This window comes from Oncorhynchus kisutch, linkage group LG8 (genome assembly GCF_002021735.2).
Source record: "Oncorhynchus kisutch isolate 150728-3 linkage group LG8, Okis_V2, whole genome shotgun sequence".
Taxonomy (NCBI): domain Eukaryota; kingdom Metazoa; phylum Chordata; class Actinopteri; order Salmoniformes; family Salmonidae; genus Oncorhynchus; species Oncorhynchus kisutch.
In genome coordinates this window covers 8752024-8775626 of record NC_034181.2, presented here as the reverse complement: position 1 = coordinate 8775626, position 23603 = coordinate 8752024, and the positions used below count along the sequence as shown (strand labels likewise).

The 23603-nt window shown below is 46.0% G+C and overlaps 1 protein-coding gene across 4 annotated transcripts in view; it reads right to left on the bottom strand.

Annotated features, from left to right (window-relative positions):
* LOC109878312 (protein FAM214B) overlaps nucleotides 1-23603 on the bottom strand; it is a 56041-nt gene that overhangs the window by 7052 nt on the left and 25386 nt on the right. For 3 of the 4 annotated variants that reach the window (XM_031829625.1, XM_031829626.1, XM_031829623.1), the window contains 6 exons: nucleotides 17618-17804; nucleotides 17113-17341; nucleotides 15242-16887; nucleotides 1900-1958; nucleotides 1667-1769; nucleotides 1283-1441 (listed from right to left, as the gene is read on the bottom strand). In XM_031829625.1, the coding sequence (XP_031685485.1) occupies nucleotides 1283-1441; nucleotides 1667-1769; nucleotides 1900-1958; nucleotides 15242-16693 (1773 nt within the window). In that variant the 5' untranslated portion in view covers nucleotides 16694-16887; nucleotides 17113-17341; nucleotides 17618-17804. Of the gene's footprint in view, nucleotides 1-1282; nucleotides 1442-1666; nucleotides 1770-1899; nucleotides 1959-15241; nucleotides 16888-17112; nucleotides 17342-17617; nucleotides 17805-23380; nucleotides 23471-23603 lie in introns of all 4 variants that reach the window. The other variant, XM_031829624.1, reaches the window with a different exon arrangement.

The window sequence follows — 23603 nt, the reverse complement described above, 5'->3', positions numbered from 1 at the left end:
TCGTGTGTAAACCAAACTGTATAATAATTCGTGTGTAAACCAAACTGTATAATAATTCGTGTGTAAACCAAACTGTATAATAATTCGTGTGTAAACCAAACTGTATAATAATTCGTGTGTAAACCAAACTGTATAATAATTCGTGTGTAAACCAAACTGTATAATAATTCGTGTGTAAACCAAACTGTATAATAATTAGTGTGTAAACCAAACTGTATAATAATTAGTGTGTAAACCAAACTGTATAATAATTAGTGTGTAAACCAAACTGTATAATAATTAGTGTGTAAACCAAACTGTATAATAATTAGTGTGTAAACCAAACTGTATAATAATTAGTGTGTAAACCAAACTGTATAATAATTAGTGTGTAAACCAAACTGTATAATAATTAGTGTGTAAACCAAACTGTATAATAATTAGTGTGTAAACCAAACTGTATAATAATTAGTGTGTAAACCAAACTGTATAATAATTAGTGTGTAAACCAAACTGTATAATAATTAGTGTGTAAACCAAACTGTATAATAATTAGTGTGTAAACCAAACTGTATAATAATTAGTGTGTAAACCAAACTGTATAATAATTAGTGTGTAAACCAAACTGTATAATAATTAGTGTGTAAACCAAACTGTATAATAATTAGTGTGTAAACCAAACTGTATAATAATTAGTGTGTAAACCAAACTGTATAATAATTAGTGTGTAAACCAAACTGTATAATAATTAGTGTGTAAACCAAACTGTATAATAATTAGTGTGTAAACCAAACTGTATAATAATTAGTGTGTAAACCAAACTGTATAATAATTAGTGTGTAAACCAAACTGTATAATAATTAGTGTGTAAACCAAACTGTTCTGATGCCACAGACAGAAGTTGGCAGATCGACTGTACCGACTTCAGATGAGTCCCAAGACGCTTGTGGGGATCGTAGAGGAAAACGGAGAGTCTCATCTTTCCATAGAGTTTATAGGCCAAACCGTTCGGACACTACAGACAATTTTGTGAGAAGGCTGATTTTCAGGATGTCTTATGGTCTAACAAACACTGCCCTAACTCTGTCACCTTTCACTGCAGACTAAGAAGACTTACATTTGCGGATTGAGAAGCAAAACAACAGATGTCTCTATATTTCCACAGTGGCGTGGCCATTGACATTAGGAGGTTAACATCATTTGACAGACAGACAGACAGACAGACAGACAGACAGACAGACAGACAGACAGACAGACAGACAGACAGACAGACAGACAGACAGACAGACAGACAGACACTAACCAGGAAGGGTGAGGGTGCGCTGTGCTCTGAGATGTCGTAGTAGGTGACGTGTACAGGCAGAGTGGCGTGTTGAGGGCAGTAGGATCCGCTGGCACCGATCTCTGCTGTGAAGCCCTCGATACGACCCGACGGAGAGAAACGACCCTTCAGGATCGACTCCTGGAGAAGAAACAACAACAAGGAAGAGTGAGGAAGACCCACTTCAAAGCACAGCTACTTCTATGGCCACGAGGAATGTTGTAAATCTCTCTAGATATTTGGTAGAAACTCAAGTTCTGACAAAATACCATCATACTGAAGTAAATTCAGTTACACATTAATGGTACGTCACACTTCATTTTGTGTGTGTGTGTGTGTGTGTATGTGTGTGTGTGTGTATCATACCTCAAAGTTACCCAGTAGTGAACGGCTGATGGAAGAAGAGGGCCAGCCGGACCGAGCAGTGCGACCCAAGGTGTCTGTACGCCGCCCACTACATAGCTGTCGACTGCACACACACATATTTATTATTTTTTAAGAACATAAGTTAGCCGTGGTTAAGTCACATAATTAAAGAGGATGTTTTTGAAATGATGACTACACATGGATCAACTAAAGAAGGTAGAAAGTGAACATACCTTTTCAGGCGCATCCCACTTTTCAGCCTCCTGCTGGCTCCTCTGCATTCTGATAAACTCTGAAGGAGGACGAGAACAAGAGACAGAAGGACAGAACAAGAGACAGAAGGACAGAACAAGAGACAGATGGACAGAACAAGAGACAGATGGACAGAACAAGAGACAGATGGACAGAACAAGAGACAGAAGGACAGAACAAGAGACAGATGGACAGAACAAGAGACAGAAGGACAGAACAAGAGACAGATGGACAGAACAAGAGACAGAAGGACAGAACAAGAGACAGATGGACAGAACAAGAGACAGATGGACAGAACAAGAGACAGATGGACAGAACAAGAGACAGATGGACAGAACAAGAGACAGAAGGACAGAACAAGAGACAGAAGGACAGAACAAGAGACAGATGGACAGAACAAGAGACAGATGGACAGAACAAGAGACAGATGGACAGAACAAGAGACAGATGGACAGAACAAGAGACAGATGGACAGAACAAGAGACAGAAGGACAGAACAAGAGAGAAGGACAGAACAAGAGACAGAAGGACAGAACAAGAGACAGAAGGACAGAACAAGAGACAGAAGGACAGAACAAGAGACAGAAGGACAGAACAAGAGACAGAAGGACAGAACAAGAGACAGATGGACAGAACAAGAGACAGATGGACAGAACAAGAGACAGAAGGACAGAACAAGAGACAGAAGGACAGAACAAGAGACAGAAGGACAGAACAAGAGACAGAAGGACAGAACAAGAGACAGATGGACAGAACAAGAGACAGAAGGACAGAACAAGAGACAGATGGACAGAACAAGAGACAGATGGACAGAACAAGAGACAGATGGACAGAACAAGAGACAGAAGGACAGAACAAGAGACAGAAGGACAGAACAAGAGACAGAAGGACAGAACAAGAGACAGAAAGACAGAATGAGAGAGAGAAAGGAAGAGCGAGAGAAAAATTAAGAAAACAGGAAGGAGAATACATGGATTAGCGCAATCCAGCTCTGATGAAAAACATTGATATTACTGTCATGCTCAAACTGTCATGATAATCATGATCTATCAAACAGATGTGTACCAAACTCACTAAAAGTGGCAGTAATAAATCCTCTCTTGAAAAAGCCGAACCTTGACCCAGAAAATATAAAAAAACGATCGGCCTATATCGGATCTCCCGTTCCCATCAAACATTTTAGAAAAAGCTGTTGCGCAGCAACTCACTGCCTTCCTGAAGACAAACAATGTGTACAAAATGCTTCAGTCTGGTTTTAGACCCCATCATAGCACTGAGACGGCACTTGTGAAGGTGGTAAATGACCTTTTAATGGCGTCAGACCGAGGCTCTGCATTCTGTCCTCGTGCTCCTAGACCTTAGTGCTGCTTTTGATCCCATCGATCACCACACTCTTTTGGAGAGATTGGAAATCCTGAAGGACCTCGGCGTTACTTTGGATCCTGATCTCTCTTTTGACGAACATATCAAGAATATTTCAAGGACAGCTTTGTTCCCCCATCTTCGTAACATTGTAAATCAGTAAGTTTTTGTCCAAAAATGATGCAGAAAAGCTAATCCATGCTTTAGTTATTTCTAGATTAGACTACTGCAATGCTCTCCTTTCCGGCTACCCGGATAAAGCACTAAATAAACTTCAGTTGGTGCTAAATACAGCTGCTAGAATCTTGACTGGAACACAAAAAATTTGATCATATTACTCCAGTGCTAGCCTCTCTACACTGGCTTCCTGTTAAGGCAAGGGCTGATTTCAAGGTTTTACTGCTAACCTACAAAGCATTACATGGGCTTGCTCCTACCTATCTCTCTGATTTGGCCCTGCCATACATACCTACACGTACGCTACGGTCACAAGACGCAGGCCTCCTTATTGTCTCTAGAATTTCTAAGCAAACAGCTGGAGGCAGGGCTTTCTCCCACAAAGCTCCATTTTTATGGAATGGTCTGCCTACCCATGTGAGAGATGCAAACTCGGTCTCAACCTTTAAGTCTTTACTGAAGACTCATCTCTTCAGTGGGTCATATGATTGAGTGTAGTCTGGCCCAATGGTGCCAAGGTGAAGGGCAAGGCACTGGAGCGACGAAGCGCCCTTGCTGTCTCTGCCTGGCTGGTTCCCCTTTCTCTACTGGGATTCTCTGCCTCTAACCCCATTACAGGGGCTTAGTCACTGGCTTACTGGTGCTCTTCCATGCCGTCCCTAGGAGGGGTGCGTCACTTGAGTGGGTTGAGTCACTGACATGATCTTCCTGTCCGGTTTTGCTCCCCCTCGGGCACGTGCGGTGGAGGAGATCTTCGTGGGCTATAGCCTCAGCCTTGTCTCAGGTTAGTAAGTTGGTGGTCTGTTGATATCCCTTTAGTGGTGTGGGGGCTGTGCCTTGGCAAAGTGGGTGGGGTTATATCCTGCCTGGTTGGCCCTGTCCGGGGGTATCTTCAGAAGGGGCCACAGTGTCTCCTGACCCCCTCTGTCTCAGCCTCCAGTATCTATGCTGCAATAGTCTATGTGCCAGGGGGCTAGGGTCAGTTTGTTATATCTGGTGTAATTCTCCTGTCTTATCTGGTGTGCTGTGTGAGTTTAAGTGTGCTCCCTCTAATTCTCTCTCCCTCCCCTCCTGGAGGACCTGAGCTGCCTGCGGCTAAGGCACCCTGACCTGTTCAGCAGACGTGCGACCTTGTCCCAGACCTGCTGTTTTTGACTCTCTCTTTCTCTACCGCAAATCAAATCAAAGTTTATTTGTCACGTGCGCCGAATACAACAGGTGTAGACCTTACAGTGAAATGCTTACTTACAGGCTCTAACCAAAGGTGTGAAAAAAAGAAGAAGGTATGTGTGTGTGTGTGTAAGTAAAGAAATAAAACAACAGTAAAAAGACATTTGACCTGTTGTCTCGACCTCTGAATGCTCAGCTATGAAAAGCCAACTGACATTTACTCCTGAGGTACTGATCTGTTGCACCCTCTACAACCACTGTGGTTATTATTTAACTCTGCTGGTCATCTATGAACATTGGAACATCTTGAAGAACAACCTGGCCTTAAATGGCCATGTACTCTTATAATCTCCACCCGGCACAGCCAGAAGAGGAATATATATTTCCATTTCCACACAAATACATACATAGTTCATAGTGCATTACACACGCAATAAACACAATAACAAATGCAGTTGAGTAATGAAGGTACATACCTGCCTGTGTATCAATATGTGTGTACGCTGTGTGTGTGAATGTCAGTACGTAGTCACTACTTACCGGGCAGAGAGTCCAGGATGCTGCTTCAGACACAAACACATTCCCCATGTCCAAACTACCGCTCGTACTAAGGGTTACCCAGTCCTGGCTACCCACCTCCTCTGGCGCTAACCCTTCCAAGGCTAACGCCTCTGTAGCTAGCATCTCACTAGCTAACAATTGACTAGCTAGCCCCTCTCTAGCTATTCCCTCTCTAATCAGGTCCACTCTAGCTATCCCCTCTCTAGCCAGGTCCGCTCTATCTATCCCCTCTTTAGCCAGGTCCTCTCTACTGTAGCTGTCCCCTCCACTGGGGCTATGTCAGCCTGGTCTATCCTCACACTCTCTGTGGACATGTTATACTCACTACCTACCTACCTACCTACCTACCTACCTCTATCTATCCTCACACACACTGTGGACATGTCTCTCTCTCTCTCTGTGTCTCTCTCTGTGTCTCCATGTTATACTCCCTACCTACCCCTTTCCTTCACTTTTCACTTCCCTTTTTTCCTCCCTGTATCTCTCCCTCTTTGTCACTCACCAGGGCAACACCCCCTCCCCCCCCATCCTCGACCTACCCTGTGTCCCCAGATGGGACACCCTATTCTCTATGTAGTGCACAAACTTTGACCAGAGCACCACGGTCAAAAGTGCCCTATTCAAAAGTAGTGCACTAAATAGGAAAAGTGTTTCTGGAAGCCAGTGGTTCGGTATCTAAATGGGTGAGCCAGAAAGACCTGTGTGCTTTTGTAGGGAGGTGGGGTTGTATTGGGGCGACAGCGACACAGGCAGGCGGAACATGTAGTGTAGCAAGAACAATGGAGGCCACCTCAATAGACTTGATTCTGGAGCCACTCGGCTGGTTCCAGCACCATACGTGGTGTGTTCATAATGACCAGCCTGGGAATCCATCGCTCTCTTCCTCTCTCTTCCTCTCTCTTCCTCTCTCTTCTTCTCTCCCTTTCCTCTTTCACTCTCATCATGTTTCATTCTCTTGGACCATCTAACTCAGTCTTTCATTCTCACCCCTGTCTGTTTTACTGGAACAGCTCTCCCCCCTCTAACCCACTGGCTGTTCATCCTCTTATTAAATGTCAGACAATGACAAGCCTGAAAGCTGTGTGTGTGGTGTGGTGTGTGTGTGTGTGTGTGTGTGTGTGTGTGTGCGCACACGCGCACGTTAGGGTTGAAGATTTTCCTGGTATTTTACAAATGTTCCATCCCGAGAATAAATCACTTTTCTCCCGGGTAACCTGGTATTTCCCTCCAAAACCGGAAGTGACATTCAAAAGCATTATAATGCATTATAAAGCATATTAATATGTCTGGATTTGATCAGAGCTTTGATCTAGCCTGATGAGTCGAGCCCTATATTAATGACATTTAATTTTTATTTTATTTCACCTTTATTTAACCAGGTAGGCCAGTTGAGAACAAGTTCTCATTAACAACTGGGACCTGGCCAAGATAAAGCAAAGCAGTGCGACACATACAACAACGCAGAGTTCCACATAAACAAACGTATAGTCAATAAACACAATAGAAAAATCTATGTACAGTGTGTGCAAATGTAGTAAGATTAGGGAGGTAAGGTAATAAATAGGCCATAGTGGCGAAATAATGACAATTTAGCATTAATACTGGAGTAATAGATGTTGCGATGATAATGTGAAAGTAGAGATACTGGGGTACAAAAGAGCAAAAATAAATAACAATATGGGGATGAGGTAGTTTGGTGTGCTATTTACAGATTGGCTATGTACAGGTGCAGTGATCAGTAAGCTGCTCTGACAGCTGATGCTTAAAGTTAGTGAGGGAGATATAAGACTCCAGCTTCAGTGATTTTTGCAGTTCGTGCCAGTCATTGGCAGCAGAGAACTGGAAGGAAAGGCGGACAAAGGAGGAGTTGGCTTTGGGGATGACCAGTGAGATATACCTGCTGGGGAGCGTGCTACGGGTGGGTGTTGCTATGGTGACCAGTGAGCTGAGATAAGGCAGGTCTTAACCTGGCAAAGACTTATAGATGACCTGGAGACAGCGGGTTTGGCGATGAGTATGAAGCGAGGGCCAAACAACGAGAGAGTACAGGTCGCAATGGTGGGTAATATGGGGCTTTGGTGATAAAACGGATGGCACTGTGATAGACTACATCTAATTTTCTGAGTAGAGTGTTGGAGGCTATTTTGTAATTGACATCGCCGAAGTCGAGGATCGGTAGGACGGTCAGTTTTATGAGGGTATGTTTGGCAGCATGAGTGAAAGGATGCTTTGTTGCGAAATAGGAAGCCGATTCTAGATTTAATTTTGGATTGGAGATGCTTAATGTGAGTCTGGAAGGAGAGTTTACAGTCTAACCAGACACCTAGGTATTTGTAGTTGTCCACATATTCTATGTCAGAACTGTCCAGAGTAGTGATACTAGTCGGGTGGGCTAGCTAATGAACCTAAACCCCCCAAAAAGCCCAAATGATTGGGCCATTATCTAATACATTTTAATTTTTAAATTTCAATTTAATTTTACTAGGCAAGTCAGTTAAGAACAAATTCTTATTTTCAATGACGGCCTAGGAACAGTGGGTTAACTGCCTGTTCAGGGGCAAAATGACAGATTTGTACCTTGTCAGATCGGGGATTCGAACTTGCAACCTTTCGGTTACTAGTCCAACACTCTAACCACTAAGGCTACCCTGCCGCCCATACTGTATATGATAAAGGCTACTGCACATTACACACGACAGAAAAACATAAAAGCCCATAGATGTAGCTAGCTATATGTTCTCTTGGGTAAATAAATGAAACTAGCTCCAGTAGGCTGATCTTTTTGAGTGTGAACTGTATTATAACTAGTATAGTTTATTATATGGGCTGGAGCAGCCTACAAAGTTACAGGTATAGGCTGGCAAATTTACATTTTGACATGTAATAGGGCCTATTTGTATAATTAGTAGGCTGATGCCTTTCATAATAATCCCCCAACATGTTATTAGCCTACCTCCCCTCTCTCTCTTTGTTGTTGCTTCATTCCTTCCTCGCTTTCAACAGTTAAATTAAATGAGTTTCGTTGTCCTTGTCTTCATTAGTCTAATGACATCCTTGAATAATATAAGACTAGATGCACAAGGCTTTCATTTAATATCACAAAGATTAAATGGTTATGGGTCTGAATAAATAACTGTTAAATGCAACAACAACAAAAAGCACAGGTGAGTACATATTGCGCAAGAGACAGAGGCAATAAGTTAGAAGCTTATTATGTATAACTCATCATTAATTAGCTAAATGAAAGGCTAATACTACATTGAATGTATTACCTGAAAGAGGTAGGCTAGGATATCTATTTAGAGGGCTATATATAGGTCTAGAACAGAGTTATCTATTTTGGATTCAATTTGAATGGAGTTCATGGAGAGAAAGACAGAGAGTACTAGCGCGTGCACTAATTCAAAGCAACAATATTTGAGAGATAGACAGTTTTAAAACTCTGCAGCTGCAATTAAAACAATAATAATAAAACAAGGTGACCCCCGAAAGCAAGATGGAAATGGGTAAATTAGACATGCATTCGGTCTTTATATTACTGAAAAAACTGAATCCTGGCGTAGGAAGGTCACCAAAAATCCAGAAATGTTCATCAAATCAAATCAAATTTATTTATATAGCCCTTCGTACATCAGCTGATATCTCAAAGTGCTGTACAGAAACCCAGCCTAAAACCCCAAACAGCAAGCAATGCAGGTGTAGAAGCACGGTGGCTAGGAAAAACTCCCTAGAAAGGCCAAAACCTAGGAAGAAACCTAGAGAGGAACCAGGCTATGTGGGGTGGCCAGTCCTCTTCTGGCTAACTATAACATTTTCCGACAAGATAGAACTGCTAAAGGGGGTGGAGTTGCAATCTACTGCAGAGATAGCCTGCAGAGATTTGTCATACTATCCAGGTCTGTGCCCAAACAATTCAAGCTTCTACTTTTAAAAATCCACCTTTCCAGAAACAAGTCTCTCACCGTTGCCGCTTAAACCCCCCTCAGCCCCCAGCTGTGCCCTGGACACCGTATGTGAATTGATCGCCCCCATCTATCTTCAGAGTTCGTACTGCTAGGTGACCTAAACTGGGATATGCTTAACACCCCAACCGTTCTACAATCTAAGGTAGATGCCCTCAATCTCACACAAATGATCATGGAAACCTACCAGGTACAATCCTAAATCCGTAACCATGGGCACCCTAATAGATATTATCCTGACCAACTTGCCCTCCAAATACACCTCTGCTGTCTTCAACCAGGATCTCAGCGATCACTGCCTCATTGCCTGCGTGCGTAATGGGTCCGCTGTCAAACGACTACCCCTCATCACTGTCAAACGCTCCCTAAAACACTTCAGTGAGCAGGCCTTTCTAAATCGACCTGGCCTGGGTATCCTGGAAGGATATTGACCTCATCCCATCTGTGGAGGATGCCTGGTTGCTCTTCAAAAGTGCTTTCCTCTCCATCTTAAATAAGCATGCCCTATTAAAAAAACGTAGAACTAAGAACAGATATAGCCCTTGGTTCACCCCAGACTTGACTGCCCTTGACCAGCACAAAAACATCCTGTGGCGTTCTGCAATAGCATTGAATAGCCCCCGCGATATGCAACTTTTCAGGGAAGTCAGAAACCAATATAATCAGTCAGTTTGAAAAAGCTAGCCTTAGCTTTCCTAACAGAAATTTGCTTCCTGTAGCACTAATTCCAAAATGTTTTGGGACACTAAAGTCCATGGAGAATAAAAACACCTCCCAGCTGCTCATTGCACTGAGGCTAGTCAACACTGTCACCACCGATAAATCCGCGATAATCGATAATTTCAAGAAGCATTTCTCTACGGCTGGCCATGCTTTCCACCTGGCTGCCGCTACCTCGGTCAACAGCCCTGCTGTCAGGCCTCCTCGTTGCGGGCCCCGGACTGGGCACCCTCGCTGCGGGCCCCGGAATGGACACCCTCGCTGCAGGCCCCGGACTTGGCACCCTCGCTGCGGACCCCGGACTTGGCACCCTCGCTGCGGGCCCCGGACTTGGCACCCTCGCCGGAGGCTCCGGACTGGAGGCCGTCGCCGGCTTCGTGCCATGACTCCTCACTGGAGGCTTCGTGCCATGGATCATCACTGGAGGCTTTGTGCCATGGATCATCACTGGAGGCTTCGTGCCATGGATCATCACTGGAGGCTTCGTGCCATGGATCATCACTGGAGGCTTCTTGCCATGGAGCATCACTGGAGGCTTCGTGCCATGGATCATCACTGGAGGCTTCGTGCCATGGATCATCACTGGAGGCTTCGTGCCATGGATCATCACTGGAGGCTTCTTGCCATGGATCATCACTGGAGGCTTCTTGCCATGGAGCATCACTGGAGGCTTCGTGCCATGGATCATCACTGGAGGCTTCATGCCATGGATCATCACTGGAGGCTTCGTGCCATGGATCATCACTGGAGGCTTCGTGCCATGGACCATCACTGGACTGGAGAGACACACAGGAGGCCTGGTTCTGGGCACAGGCACAGGACTCACTAGGCTGGGAAGACATACAGGAGTCTTGGTTCTTGGCGGAGGCACTGGATACACTGGGCCGTGGAGGCGCACTGGAGGTCTCGAGCGTAGAGCCTGCACAGCCCGTCCTGGCTGGATGGTTACTTTGGCCCGGCACGTGCGGAGTGCAGGCACCGGACGCACTGGGCTGTGCAGACGCACCGGAGACACAGTGCGCAGAGCCGATGCAGGATATCCTGGGCCGTAGAGACGTACTGGCGGCCAGATGCGCTGAGCCTGCACCCTCTGACCTGACTGGATGCCCACTCTAGCCCTGTTACCATGGAAGGCCATCCCTTTCGGCCAGGATCTCCTCCCATGTCCAGGATGTCATCCCATGTCCAGTCCTCCTTTTTACCACGCTGCTTGGTCCTTTTGCGGTGGGAAGTTCTATCACAGACATCGTACGAATCGGACCAAGGTGCAGCGTAGTGAGCGTACATATTCCTCTTTATTAGAATGTCGCCAACAAAACAATAAACAATACAAAACGACCGCGAATCTTAACAGGACTATGATGCCTCTAACTAAGTTAACTTCCTGCACTGAAAGGAGGGAAAAGGGCTACCTAAGTATGATTCCCAATCAGAGACAACGATAGACAGCTGTCCCTGATTGAGAACCATACCCGGCCAAAACATAGAAATAAAGAAACATAGAAAATAAAACATAGAATGCCCACCCCACATCACACCCTGACCTAACCAAATAGAGAAATAAACCGTCTCTCTAAGGTCAGGGCGTGACACCTGCGTTCCCTGCAGCAACTCGCCCAAACCCCCCCGCCTCTCCTTCACCCAAATCCAGACAGCTGATGTTCTGAAAGAAATGCAAAATCTGGAAGAGCTGCAAGATTCCTACAAATCAGCTGGGCTAGACAATCTGGACCCTCTCTTTCTAAAATGATCCGCCAAAATTGTTGCAACCCCTATTATTAGCCTATTCAACCTCTCTGTCGTATCGCCTGAGATCCCCAAAGATTGGAATGCTGCCATGGTCATCCCCCTCTTCAAAGGGGGAGACACTCTAGACCCAAAATGTTATGGACCTATGCACCTCCTGCCCTGCCTTTCTAAAACCTTCGAAAGCCAAGTTAATAAACAGATTACCGACCATTTCGAATCCCACCGTTCTCCACTATGCAATCTGGTTTCCGAGCTGGTCATGGGTGCACCTCATCCACACTCAAGGTCCTAAACGATATCATAACCGCCATCAACAAAAGACAGTACTGTGCAGCTGTTTTCATCAACCTGGCCAAGGCTTTCAACTCTGTCAATCACCGCATTCTTATCGGCAGACTCAATAGCCTTGACTTCTCAAATGACTGCGTTACCTGGTTCACCAACTACTTCTCAGATAGAGTTCAGTGTGTCTAATCGGAGGGCCTGTTGTCCGGACCTCTGGCAGTCTCTATGGGGGTGCCACAGGGTTCAATTCTCGGTCTCTTTTCTCTGTATATATCAACGCTGTCGCTCTTGCTGATGGTGATTCTCTGATCCACCTCTACGCAGACAACACCATTCTGTATACATCTGGCCCTTCTTTGGACACTGTGCTAACAAATCTCCAAACAAGCTTCAACGCCATACAACACTCCTTCCATGGCCTCCAACTGCTTTTAAATGCTTGTATAACTAAGTGCATGCTCTTCAACCAATTGCTCCCCATACCCGCCTGCCTGACTAGCATCACTACTCTGCACAGTTCTGACCTAGAATATGTGGACAACTACAAATACCTAGGCTTCTGGTTAGACTGCAAACTCTCCTTACAGACTCACATTAAAACTTCTTGAGTGTAGGGGGCAGGATTTTAGTTTTTGGCAAAAAAAATTGCGCATTTCAAACCGCCTATTTCTCAGGCCCAGAAACTAAAATATGCATATAATTGTCAGATTAGGATAGAAAACACTCTAAAGTTTCCTAAACTGTCAAAATATTGTCTGTGAGTATAACAGAACTGATATTGCAGGCGAAAACCTGAGGAAAATCAAACCAGGAAGTGCTGTTTTTCCTGAAATCTCTCTGTTCCATTGGATGCCTTGCCTCCATTTAAAGGGATATCAACCAGATTCCTTTTCCTATTGCTTCCTCAAGGTGTTAACAGTCTTTAGACATAGTTTCAGGCTTTTAATTTGAAAAATGAGTGAGAAAGATAACATCACGTCAATGGATAGCTGGGTGTTCGCAGAGTTTTGCTTGTGCAACAGAGTGGGGCAGCCATTGTCTCTCCCTCTCCTATTGAAAAAGCGACAGTCCCGGTTGATATATTATCGATTATATATTTTAAAAACAACCCGAGGATTGATTATAAAAAACGTTTGACATGTTTCTGTGGACATTATGGAAACTATTTGGAATTTTGGTCTGCGATGTCGTGACGGCTCGAGCCTGTGGATTTCTGAGATTAACGCGCCAAACAAATGGAGGTATTTTGGATATAAAAATGATCTTTATGGAACAAAAGGAACATTTATTGTGTAACTGGGAGTCTAGTGAGTGCAAACATCTGAAGATCATCAAAGGTAAGTGATTTAATCTATTGCTTTTCTGACTTTCGTGACCAATCTACTTGGTTGCTAGTGTTTGTAATATTTTGTCTACTGAGAGAGATGTTCTTACATAAACGCTTGTTATGCTTTTGCCGAAAAGCTGTATTGAAATCTGACACTCCAGGTGGATTAACAACAAGCTAAGCTGTGTTTTGCTATATTGCACTTGTGATTTCATGAAAATTAAATATGTTTAGTAATTTAATTTGAATTTGGCACGCTGCAATTCAGCGGGTGTTGATGAAAATGATACCGCTAACGGGATGGGTGCGTCAAGAAGTTAAGCATCTTCAATCTAAAATTAAATCTAGAATCGGCTTCCTATTTCGTAACAAAGCCTCCTTCACTCATGCTGCTAAACATACCCTCGTAAAACTGACTATCCTACCGATCCTTGACTTCGGCGATGTCATTTACAAAATAGCCTCCAACGCTCTACTCAGCAAACTGGATGCAGTCTATCACAGTGCCATCCGTTTTATCACCAAAGCCCCATATACTACCCACCACTGTGACCTGTATGCTCTCGTTGGCTGGCCCTCACTACATATCCGTCGCCAAACCTACTGGCTCCAGGTCATCTATAAGTCTTAGCTAGGTAAAGCCCCGCCTTATCTCAGCTCACTGGTCACCATAGTGGCAGGTAGCCTAGTGGTTAGAGCGTTGGACTAGTAACCGAAAGGTTGCAAGATTGAATCCCTGAACTGACAAGGTAAAAATCTGTCATTCTGCCTCTGAACAAGACAGTAACCCACTGCTCCTAGGCCGTCATTGTTTGAAAATAAGAATTTGTTCTTAACTGACTTGCCAAGTTAAATAAAGGTAAAATAAAAAAAATTGCAACACGCTCCAGCAGGTATATTTCACTGGTCATCCCCAAAGCCAACACTTCATTTGGCCACCTTTCCTTCCAGTTCTCTGCTGCCAATGACTGGAACAAATTGCAAATATCTCTGAAGCTGGAGTCTTATATCTCCCTCTCTAACTTTAAGCATCAGCTGTCAGAGCAGCTTACTGATCACTGTACCTATACACAGCCAATCCGTAAATAGCCCACCCGACTACCTCATCCCCATATTATTACTTACCCTCTTGCTCTTTTGCTCCCCAGTATCTCTACTTGCACATCATCATCTGCACATCTATCACTCCAGTGTTAATACTAAATTGTAATTATTTCACCTCTATGGCCTATTTATTGCCTTACCTCCCTACTCTTCTATATTTGCACACACTGTACATATCTTTTTCTATTGTGTTTATTGACTGTACGTTTGTTTATGTGTAACTCTGTGTTGTTTTTGTCGCACTGCTTTGCTTTATCTTGGCCAGGTCTCAGTTGTAAATGAGAACTTATTCTCAACTGGCCTACCTGGTTAAATAAAGGTGTTCTCAACTGGCCTACCTGGTTAAATAAAGGTGTTCTCAACTGGCCTACCTGGTTAAATGAAGGTGAAATAAAGAAATAAATAAAAATGGTCTGTCCCCACCCTGAGCGATGATTCATCATGCAGAGGCCGTAGAGAAGCCAGATTTACACATATATAATTTATATAATTTAACAGTTCAATGTTAAGCCATGCTGTTCATATAATTCATTTATTATAATTTACTTCTTTTATTTTTTCTCTCAGTTATTTATCCCGGGAAACGGGAGAGGTTTTGGGCAGTAAATCTCAGTAATTCTCGGTAACCGGGTTCCAACCATTCAACTCTAGTGTGTGTGCCTTTGGGTGTGTGTATATACGTGCCTGTGTTAGAGGAGGCTGGTGGGAGGAGCTATAGGAAAACTAACTCATTGTAATGGCTGGATAGAATAAATGGAACAGAGTCAGGCATGTGGTTTGATGTGTTTGATACCGTTCCATTTATTCCATAACAGCCATTACAATGAGCCTGTGCCCCTATAGCTCCTCCCACCAGCCTCCTCTGGTGTTTGTATGTGCCTGCTTTTGCTAGTCTGTGCTCCTCACCTTGGTGTGGTTTGGGTCCCGTGCATTGGGCAGCAGGTGGTTCCAGAAGGGGGCAGCCTTGGCATCGGTGCCCCTGCAGGAGGCCAGCCCTAACCCCGGGGCCAGCAGGGCCAGACGGCTCCTCTTAGAGGTGGAGGGGCCCTCGTCCTCGGAACACGACTCTCCCGTGTCGCTGGATGATAGCAGTTTCTTCTTGGCCGGGCAGGGACCTGAAGAGATCCCACGGAGGCCGCTGGTGCTGGGGGTCTTCTCCACGGAGCTCAGGCCGCTGGTGCTGGGGGTCTTCTCCACAGAGCTCAGGCCGCTGGTGCTGGGGGTCTTCTCCACGGAGCTCAGGCCGCTGGTGCTGGGGGTCTTCTCCACGGAGCTCAGGCCACTGGTGCTGGGGGTCTTCTCCACGGAGCTCGAGCCACTGGTGCTGGGGGTCTTCTCCACGGAGCTCAGGCCGTTGGTGGAGTTGAAGGCGGCGGCACTGGGATGGGGCGGTGAGGACTCCAGCTTGGCCCCCCACTCCCTACCCTCCCCAGGCTCCTGGGGGTCTGTGGTGGGAAGGAAGCGGTGGGAGAGGGAGCCTGGAGGTTCGAGGGGAGGTCCTCCAGGAGGGCTACGGGTGTCGAATGCCCCAAGGGCCCCACGGGGGCCGTCAGTGCAGCAGTTGGGCTGATGCTGTCCCAATGAGGAGCCACTACTGCAGCCCTCCCCAGACCCTCCAGGATTGCCCAGGGTGCAGGCCGACGCGTCGCCCCCAGGAGGAGACTCTATGCTGGGAAAGGGGCTGCGGGAGCCAGGAGGGCTGTGGGGCTCGACCATGGGGGATGGTTTGGGCGACAGCGGGGCCCACAGGTCCGGGACGGGCCTGTCATGATTGTGCTGGGCAGGGCGTCGGGCGGGAGTGTGGCCCGGAGAGAGGGGTGCAGGTGGGGGGGATCTAGGCGACAGGCCCCCATCTGAGTCTCTGTGATCCACCATGATGCAGGAGGATACAGACCCCTGCCCCACCCCCATTCCGACATCCAATCCTACCCCAGGTCCTGACCCTGACAGCACCCCTCCATCCCTTTCCCTGTCGAGGTCCCCAGCCAGGTGGGGCCATTTGTGTGTTAGATGGGAATCCTCTTGAACCCCACCCTGTCCTCTCTTGACCCCCACCCTGTCAGTCCGCTGGACCTGACCCGGCTGGACTTGCCCCGGCTGGGCCTCACTGGTTCTGGGGAGCTCGGAGGCTGAGAACCCCCCCAGCTGGGAGAAGATGGAGAGCTGATAGACCTTCTGGAGACGCAGCTGCTCATGACCAAAGGGCTTGGGAACCACCACCCCCGGTCTCATCACCCCAAGGTCGGGGACCTGTGAGGGGGCCGCGGGAGGAGGCAGGTCCCCATCCTGGGATGGAAGCTCCACAGGAGCCAGCTCCTCCTTGCTGCTGCGTGTCAGTTCTACGTGAATGTGCCTCATGGCTGCTTGGGTTCAGAGGTTAGAGGTCAGAGCCTTAAAGTGTCTGAGAGACTTGCAACAGGAAGTCAAGTAGCAGCAACAGGAAGTTCTAGAAAGTGCAAGGAGGCGGAGATTGACGTTCTACAGTAAGATAGGTCCTATACTTCCTGTTGTGATGTCATCAGTGTAAACTAGGAAGCAGAGTTGCACAGCACCTGAGGAGAAGCAAAGGTGTAATAATACACATACTAGACACACTTATTGACTAGCAAACAATAACAAACAGACTCAGAAACTCAGCACACAACTGTTTGAGCTAATTACTCAACTTTTCTCTGAAATCTCTCATAGATATCAATTCATGATTAACATGATGACAATGCTAGCTTCACTCGTGCGACTAGTTGAGGTTTGCCCCACAGTACATAGTAACGCCTCACCTCTGTGCCCGTCCGTTCGATGGTGCCCTCCTGTCCAGTCAGCACCTGGCACAACATCAGGAAGCTGTGCCCACAGACTCCTCTTACCACGGTTACCTGACTATCACCATAGTTACGAACAGTGCCAGCTAGCACCAGCATCCCCACACAGCCAGACAGTAAGGGGCGGGGCTTCAGGAGGAAGAGGAAGTGATGGAAGAGATGGATACAGGAACTACCTACCTACCACCTGGAGAGAGAGAGAGAGAGAGAGAGAGAGAGAGAGAGAGAGAGAGAGAGAGAGAGAGAGAGAAAGAAAATATGTATTGGTGAGGTGGTGAGGCTATGGATAGAAAGTGACCATCAACACATAGGCATACTGATGTTATAACAGGCTTACTATCGGTTATTATGAGCTATGAGGACAGGAGTAAGGATAAGGAATAAGGATAGTGTTAGAATCTTGACAAAGAAGTGCTGGCAAGGAGTAGCCTACTTTGATTGATTGATTGAGTGGCCTACTTACCGAGGGGGCAGGACATCAGTGAGGCGGGAGGGTTCTGAGAGGAAGTACTGATGAACATAAACAGGAACTGACTCTCCTAAAGCACCTGCTGTGATTGGCTGACGACTCGACACGCCCTCCCTGGTCACCTGGACGCAGGGTGAGTCTCAGCGACGGCATCATGACACGGGCATTCCACAGAGAAACCCTGGAGAGACAGAGAGACAAAGAAAGATATTAATTAATCAATTTACCTCAACTTAATCAATATTTCAAAGACAACAGACACAAGTTTACTTATATTACCATTTTAGCTCCTATTTGACCTAATACGGAACAATGAGGCACAGCGGACTGAACCTTGACCCATCTAAAGATGAACGGAGAAAAGTACAGAGAGATCCTTGATGAAAACCTGCTCCAGAGCGCTCAGGGCCAAAATGACCCTTTCTAGTTTCTATCATAGTAATTCACACCCCTCATCTCCCAAAATCCCACTGCCTCCAGTCCAACAGTGATGAAATAACCAGCAGATCAGCTTCAACTCCAGTAACGTTGCCATGAGCAACCGATGAGACAGATATATATATATATATATATATATAGAGACAGATATATATATATATATATATATATATATATATATATATATATATATATATATATATATATATATATATATATATATATATAGAGAGAGAGAGAGAGAGAGAGAGAGAGAGAGAGAGAGAGAGAGAGAGATTGTGAGTGAGTGAGTGAGTGATTGATTGAGAAGAATAAAGCGAGAGATGAGAGTGAGAGAGAGCGAGACAGAGACAGAGAAGACACAAAGATAATGACTTGACACATTGGAAAGAATTTATTAAAAAAACAGAGCACACTAGAATGTTATTTGGCCCTAAACAGAGAGTACACAGTGGCAGAATACCTGTCCACTGTGACTGGCCCTAAACAGAGAGTACACAGTGGCAGAATACCTGTCCACTGTGACTGGCCCTAAACAGAGAGTACACAGTGGCAGAATACCTGACCACTGTGACTGGCCCTAAACAGAGAGTACACAGTGGCAGAATACCTGTCCACTGTGACTGGCCCTAAACAGAGAGTACACAGTGGCAGAATACCTGTCCACTGTGACTGGCCCTAAACAGAGAGTACACAGTGGCAGAATACCTGACCACTGTGACTGGCCCTAAACAGAGAGTACACAGTGGCAGAATACCTGACCACTGTGACTGGCCCTAAACAGAGAGTACACAGTGGCAGAATACCTGTCCACTGTGACTGGCCCTAAACAGAGAGTACACAGTGGCAGAATACCTGTCCACTGTGACTGGCCCTAAACAGAGAGTACACAGTGGCAGAATACCTGACCACTGTGACTGGCCCTAAACAGAGAGTACACAGTGGCAGAATACCTGACCACTGTGACTGGCCCTAAACAGAGAGTACACAGTGGCAGAATACCTGTCCACTGTGACTGGCCCTAAACAGAGAGTACACAGTGGCAGAATACCTGACCACTGTGACTGGCCCTAAACAGAGAGTACACAGTGGCAGAATACCTGTCCACTGTGACTGGCCCTAAACAGAGAGTACACAGTGGCAGAATACCTGTCCACTGTGACTGGCCCTAAACAGAGAGTACACAGTGGCAGAATACCTGACCACTGTGACTCGCCCTAAACAGAGAGTACACAGTGGCAGAATACCTGTCCACTGTGACTGGCCCTAAACAGGGAGTACACAGTGGCAGAATACCTGACCACTGTGACTGGCCCTAAACAGAGAGTACACAGTGGCAGAATACCTGACCACTGTGACTGGCCCTAAACAGAGAGTACACAGTGGCAGAATACCTGACCACTGTGACTGGCCCTAAACAGAGAGTACACAGTGGCAGAATACCTGTCCACTGTGACTGGCCCTAAACAGAGAGTACACAGCGGCAGAATAACTGTCCACTGTGACTGGCCGTAAACAGAGAGTACACAGTGGCAGAATACCTGTCCACTGTGACTGGCCCTAAACAGAGAGTACACAGTGGCAGAATACCTGTCCACTGTGACTGGCCCTAAACAGAGAGTACACAGTGGCAGAATACCTGTCCACTGTGACTGGCCCTAAACAGAGAGTACACAGTGGCAGAATACCTGACCACTGTGACTGGCCCTAAACAGAGAGTACACAGTGGCAGAATACCTGACCACTGTGACTGACCCTAAACAGAGAGTACACATTGGCAGAATACCTGTCCACTGTGACTGGCCCTAAACAGAGAGTACACAGTGGCAGAATACCTGTCCACTGTGACTGACCCTAAACAGAGAGTACACAGTGGCAGAATACCTGACCACTGTGACTGGCCCTAAACAGAGAGTACACAGTGGCAGAATACCTGTCCACTGTGACTGGCCCTAAACAGAGAGTACACAGTGGCAGAATACCTGTCCACTGTGACTGGCCCTAAACAGAGAGTACACAGTGGCAGAATACCTGACCACTGTGACTGGCCCTAAACAGAGAGTACACAGTGGCAGAATACCTGACCACTGTGACTGGCCCTAAACAGAGAGTACACAGTGGCAGAATACCTGTCCACTGTGACTGACCCTAAACAGAGAGTACACAGTGGCAGAATACCTGTCCACTGTGACTGGCCCTAAACAGAGAGTACACAGTGGCAGAATACCTGTCCACTGTGACTGGCCCTAAACAGAGAGTACACAGTGGCAGAATACCTGTCCACTGTGACTGGCCCTAAACAGAGAGTACACAGTGGCAGAATACCTGTCCACTGTGACTGGCCCTAAACAGAGAGTACACAGTGGCAGAATACCTGTCCACTGTGACTGGCCCTAAACAGAGAGTACACAGTGGCAGAATACCTGACCACTTCCTAACCTCCTGCCAAATGGATGACATATTAGAGACACATATTTCCCTCCTATTACACCGGCCCAATGAATTGGAAAACACATCCAATTTTGATAAACTACAGGAGGTTAGGTTAGCAATATACAGTATGTGACCTGTTGCCACAAGAAAAGGGCAACCAGTGAAGAACAAACACCATTGTAAATACAACACATATGTGTTTATTTATTTTCCCTTTTGTAATTCAACCATTTGCACATCATTACAACAATATATATAAACATAATATTACATTTGTAATGTCTTTTTTATTTTGGAATTTTTGTGAGTGTAATGTTTACATGTTAACACATGTTTCCCTTGCCAATAAAGCTCAATAAATTGAATTGAAATTGAATAGAGACACAGAGAGAGAGAGATGGAGAGGTAGAGAATGAGAGAGGGGGAGAGGTAGAGAATGAGAGAGGGGGAGAGAAACCTTTAACCATTTGTACATTGTTAAAACACTGTATATATATATAATATGACATTTGTAATGTCTTTACTGTTTTGAAACTTCTGTATGTGTAATGTTTACTGTTCATTTTGGTTGTTTTTCACTTTATATATTCACTTTGTATGTTGTCTACCTCACTTGCTTTGGCAATGTTAACACATGTTTCCCATGCCAATAAAGCCCTTGAATTGAAATTGAATTGAATTGAACAGGGAGTGTGTGAGAATACAGTAGCTTGCGAAAGTCTTCACCCCCCTTGGCATATGTTTGAGGACTCGGAGAGATGTAACAGAGAGAGAGAGAGAGAGAATGAAAATGAGAGAATGAGAGATTGAGAGAATGAGAATGAGAGAGAGAAAATGAGAGAGAGAGAGAATGACAGAGAGAACGAGAGAGAGAAAGAGAGAGAGAGAGAGCGATAGCGAGAATGAGAAAGAGAGAATGAGAAAGAGAGAAAGAGAAAGAGAGAATGAGAAAGAGAGAAAGAGAGAGAGAGAGAGAGGAGCGAGAAGCAGAGAGAGCATGTCTGTTGTCTTCGTGTAGTGTGCGTGACATCACAGTGAATAAGGTTGGTTTCCAGATGGCTGGGCTGTAGAGTGTAATTTGGTTCTCGAGGTATCATGGTTATAGTGTCCCAAATAACACCCTACTCCTTGTATAATGCACTACTACTGGACCACTGTGGGCCCTGGTCAAAAGGAGTGCACTATATGGGGAATATAGTGCCATTAGAGAAGAGTTACAGTACATCAGGGCCCTGCTCTGCCTGTTGACATTACAGGACAGGATGTCTCTGTGAGAGACAAACATCAGGGCCCTGCTCTGCCTGCTGACGTTACAGGACAGGATGTCTCTGTGAGAGACAAACATCAGGGCCCTGCTCTGCCTGTTGACATTACAGGACAGGATGTCTCTGTGAGAGACAAACATCAGGGCCCTGCTCTGCCTGCTGACATTACAGGACAGGATGTCTGTGAGAGACAAACATCAGGGCCCTGCTCTGCCTGCTGACATTACAGGACAGGACGTCTCTGTGAGAGACAAACATCAGGGCCCTGCTCTGCCTGCTGACATTACAGGACAGGACGTCTCTATGAGAGACAAACATCAGGGCCCTGCTCTGCCTGTTGACATTACAGGAGCCTTCAGACAATTGAGACATGGATTGTGTATGTGGGCCGTTCAGAGGGTGAATGAGCAAGACAAAAGATTGAAGTGCCTTTGAACAGGGTATGGTAGTAGGTGCCAGGCGCACCGGTTTGAGCGTGTCATGAACAGCAACGCTGCTGGGTTTTTCACACTTTTCCCATGTTTATCAAGAATAGCCCACCACCCAAACGACATCCAGACAACTTGACACAACTGTGGGAATCATTGGAGTCAACATGGGACTGCATCCCTGTAGAACGCTTACAAAACCTTGTCGAGTCCAAACCTCGACGAATTGAGGCTATTCTGAGGGAAAGGGGGGGGGGGGGGGGTGCAACTCAATATTAGGAACATAAACACGCACGAACGCACACCTCCTGAGGCAGAGACAGCCAAGGCAGAGAAAACCAATCCAATGTGACCTCCGTAATGACTCTCTAGTGACATATGTTCTCCCAGAAGTCACACACCATTACCCCTGACAGCCCTCTGAAGGTAGGACCTACAGTTATAAACAACCAACTGGATACTGGGTTTTTTGTCTGTCATTCGTTTGTTTACATGCGAGTCCTGTGAAATCTGTCCTGGACTCGGTTTCCATTTCCATTAGCCCATTCAATCCAAGTCTCTCCTTTACTGACATGTGATCGCGGCTTGTATGTAAAACACAACATACCCATTTAATACAAGCTACAAGTTTCGTCTGTATACTGTCAGTGTCATGGGGAACTACGACAGAGCATGTGTCTCACCCTCCCCTCCGCCAGGACAGTCAGCTAATTGGCTCCCGAGTGGCACAGCGGTCTAAGGCACTGCATCCCAGTGGTAGAGGCTTCACTACAGACCCGGGTTTGACCCCGGGCTGTATCACAACCGGCCGTGATTGGGAGCCCCATAGGGCAGCACACAATTGGCCCAGCGTTGTCTGGATTAAAGGAGGGTTTGGCCGTCTTTGTAAATAAGAATTTGTTTTTAACTGACTTGCCTAGTTAAAATAAAGGTTCAATAAACAAATAAAAAATGGCCCCCTATTCTTTGTAGTGCACTACTTTGGACCACATGGCCCATAGAAAATAGGGGAACCACTTGGGATGTAACCTATGTCTGTTCCCCTCCCAGGTTTGGAGGTTAGAAAGGACCTGCTATGTTAGCAAGGACCTGTTTCTAATTACGTTCCGGGCCCCCGACCACCCCCTCAAGAAAATAAAAATAAATCGTCCCCCGACTGGGGACCCCTGCAGTACAACATCACTTATGCTTACTTTCAACCTTCTTATTTTTCTGAGTGTCAAGTAACCTTCACTCTACGGACCAGGCTTGAATAGAGACCCAGACAAGGTGTCTTCAGAACCCTATTTTGGGACGCAGCCCAGGAGAAAAATGAAGAGAAGAGAGAGAGAGAGAGAGAGAGAAACAGAGAGAGAGAGAGAGGAGGAGAGAGAGGAGAGAGAGAGAGAGAGAGAGAAGGGAGGGAGAGAGAGAGAG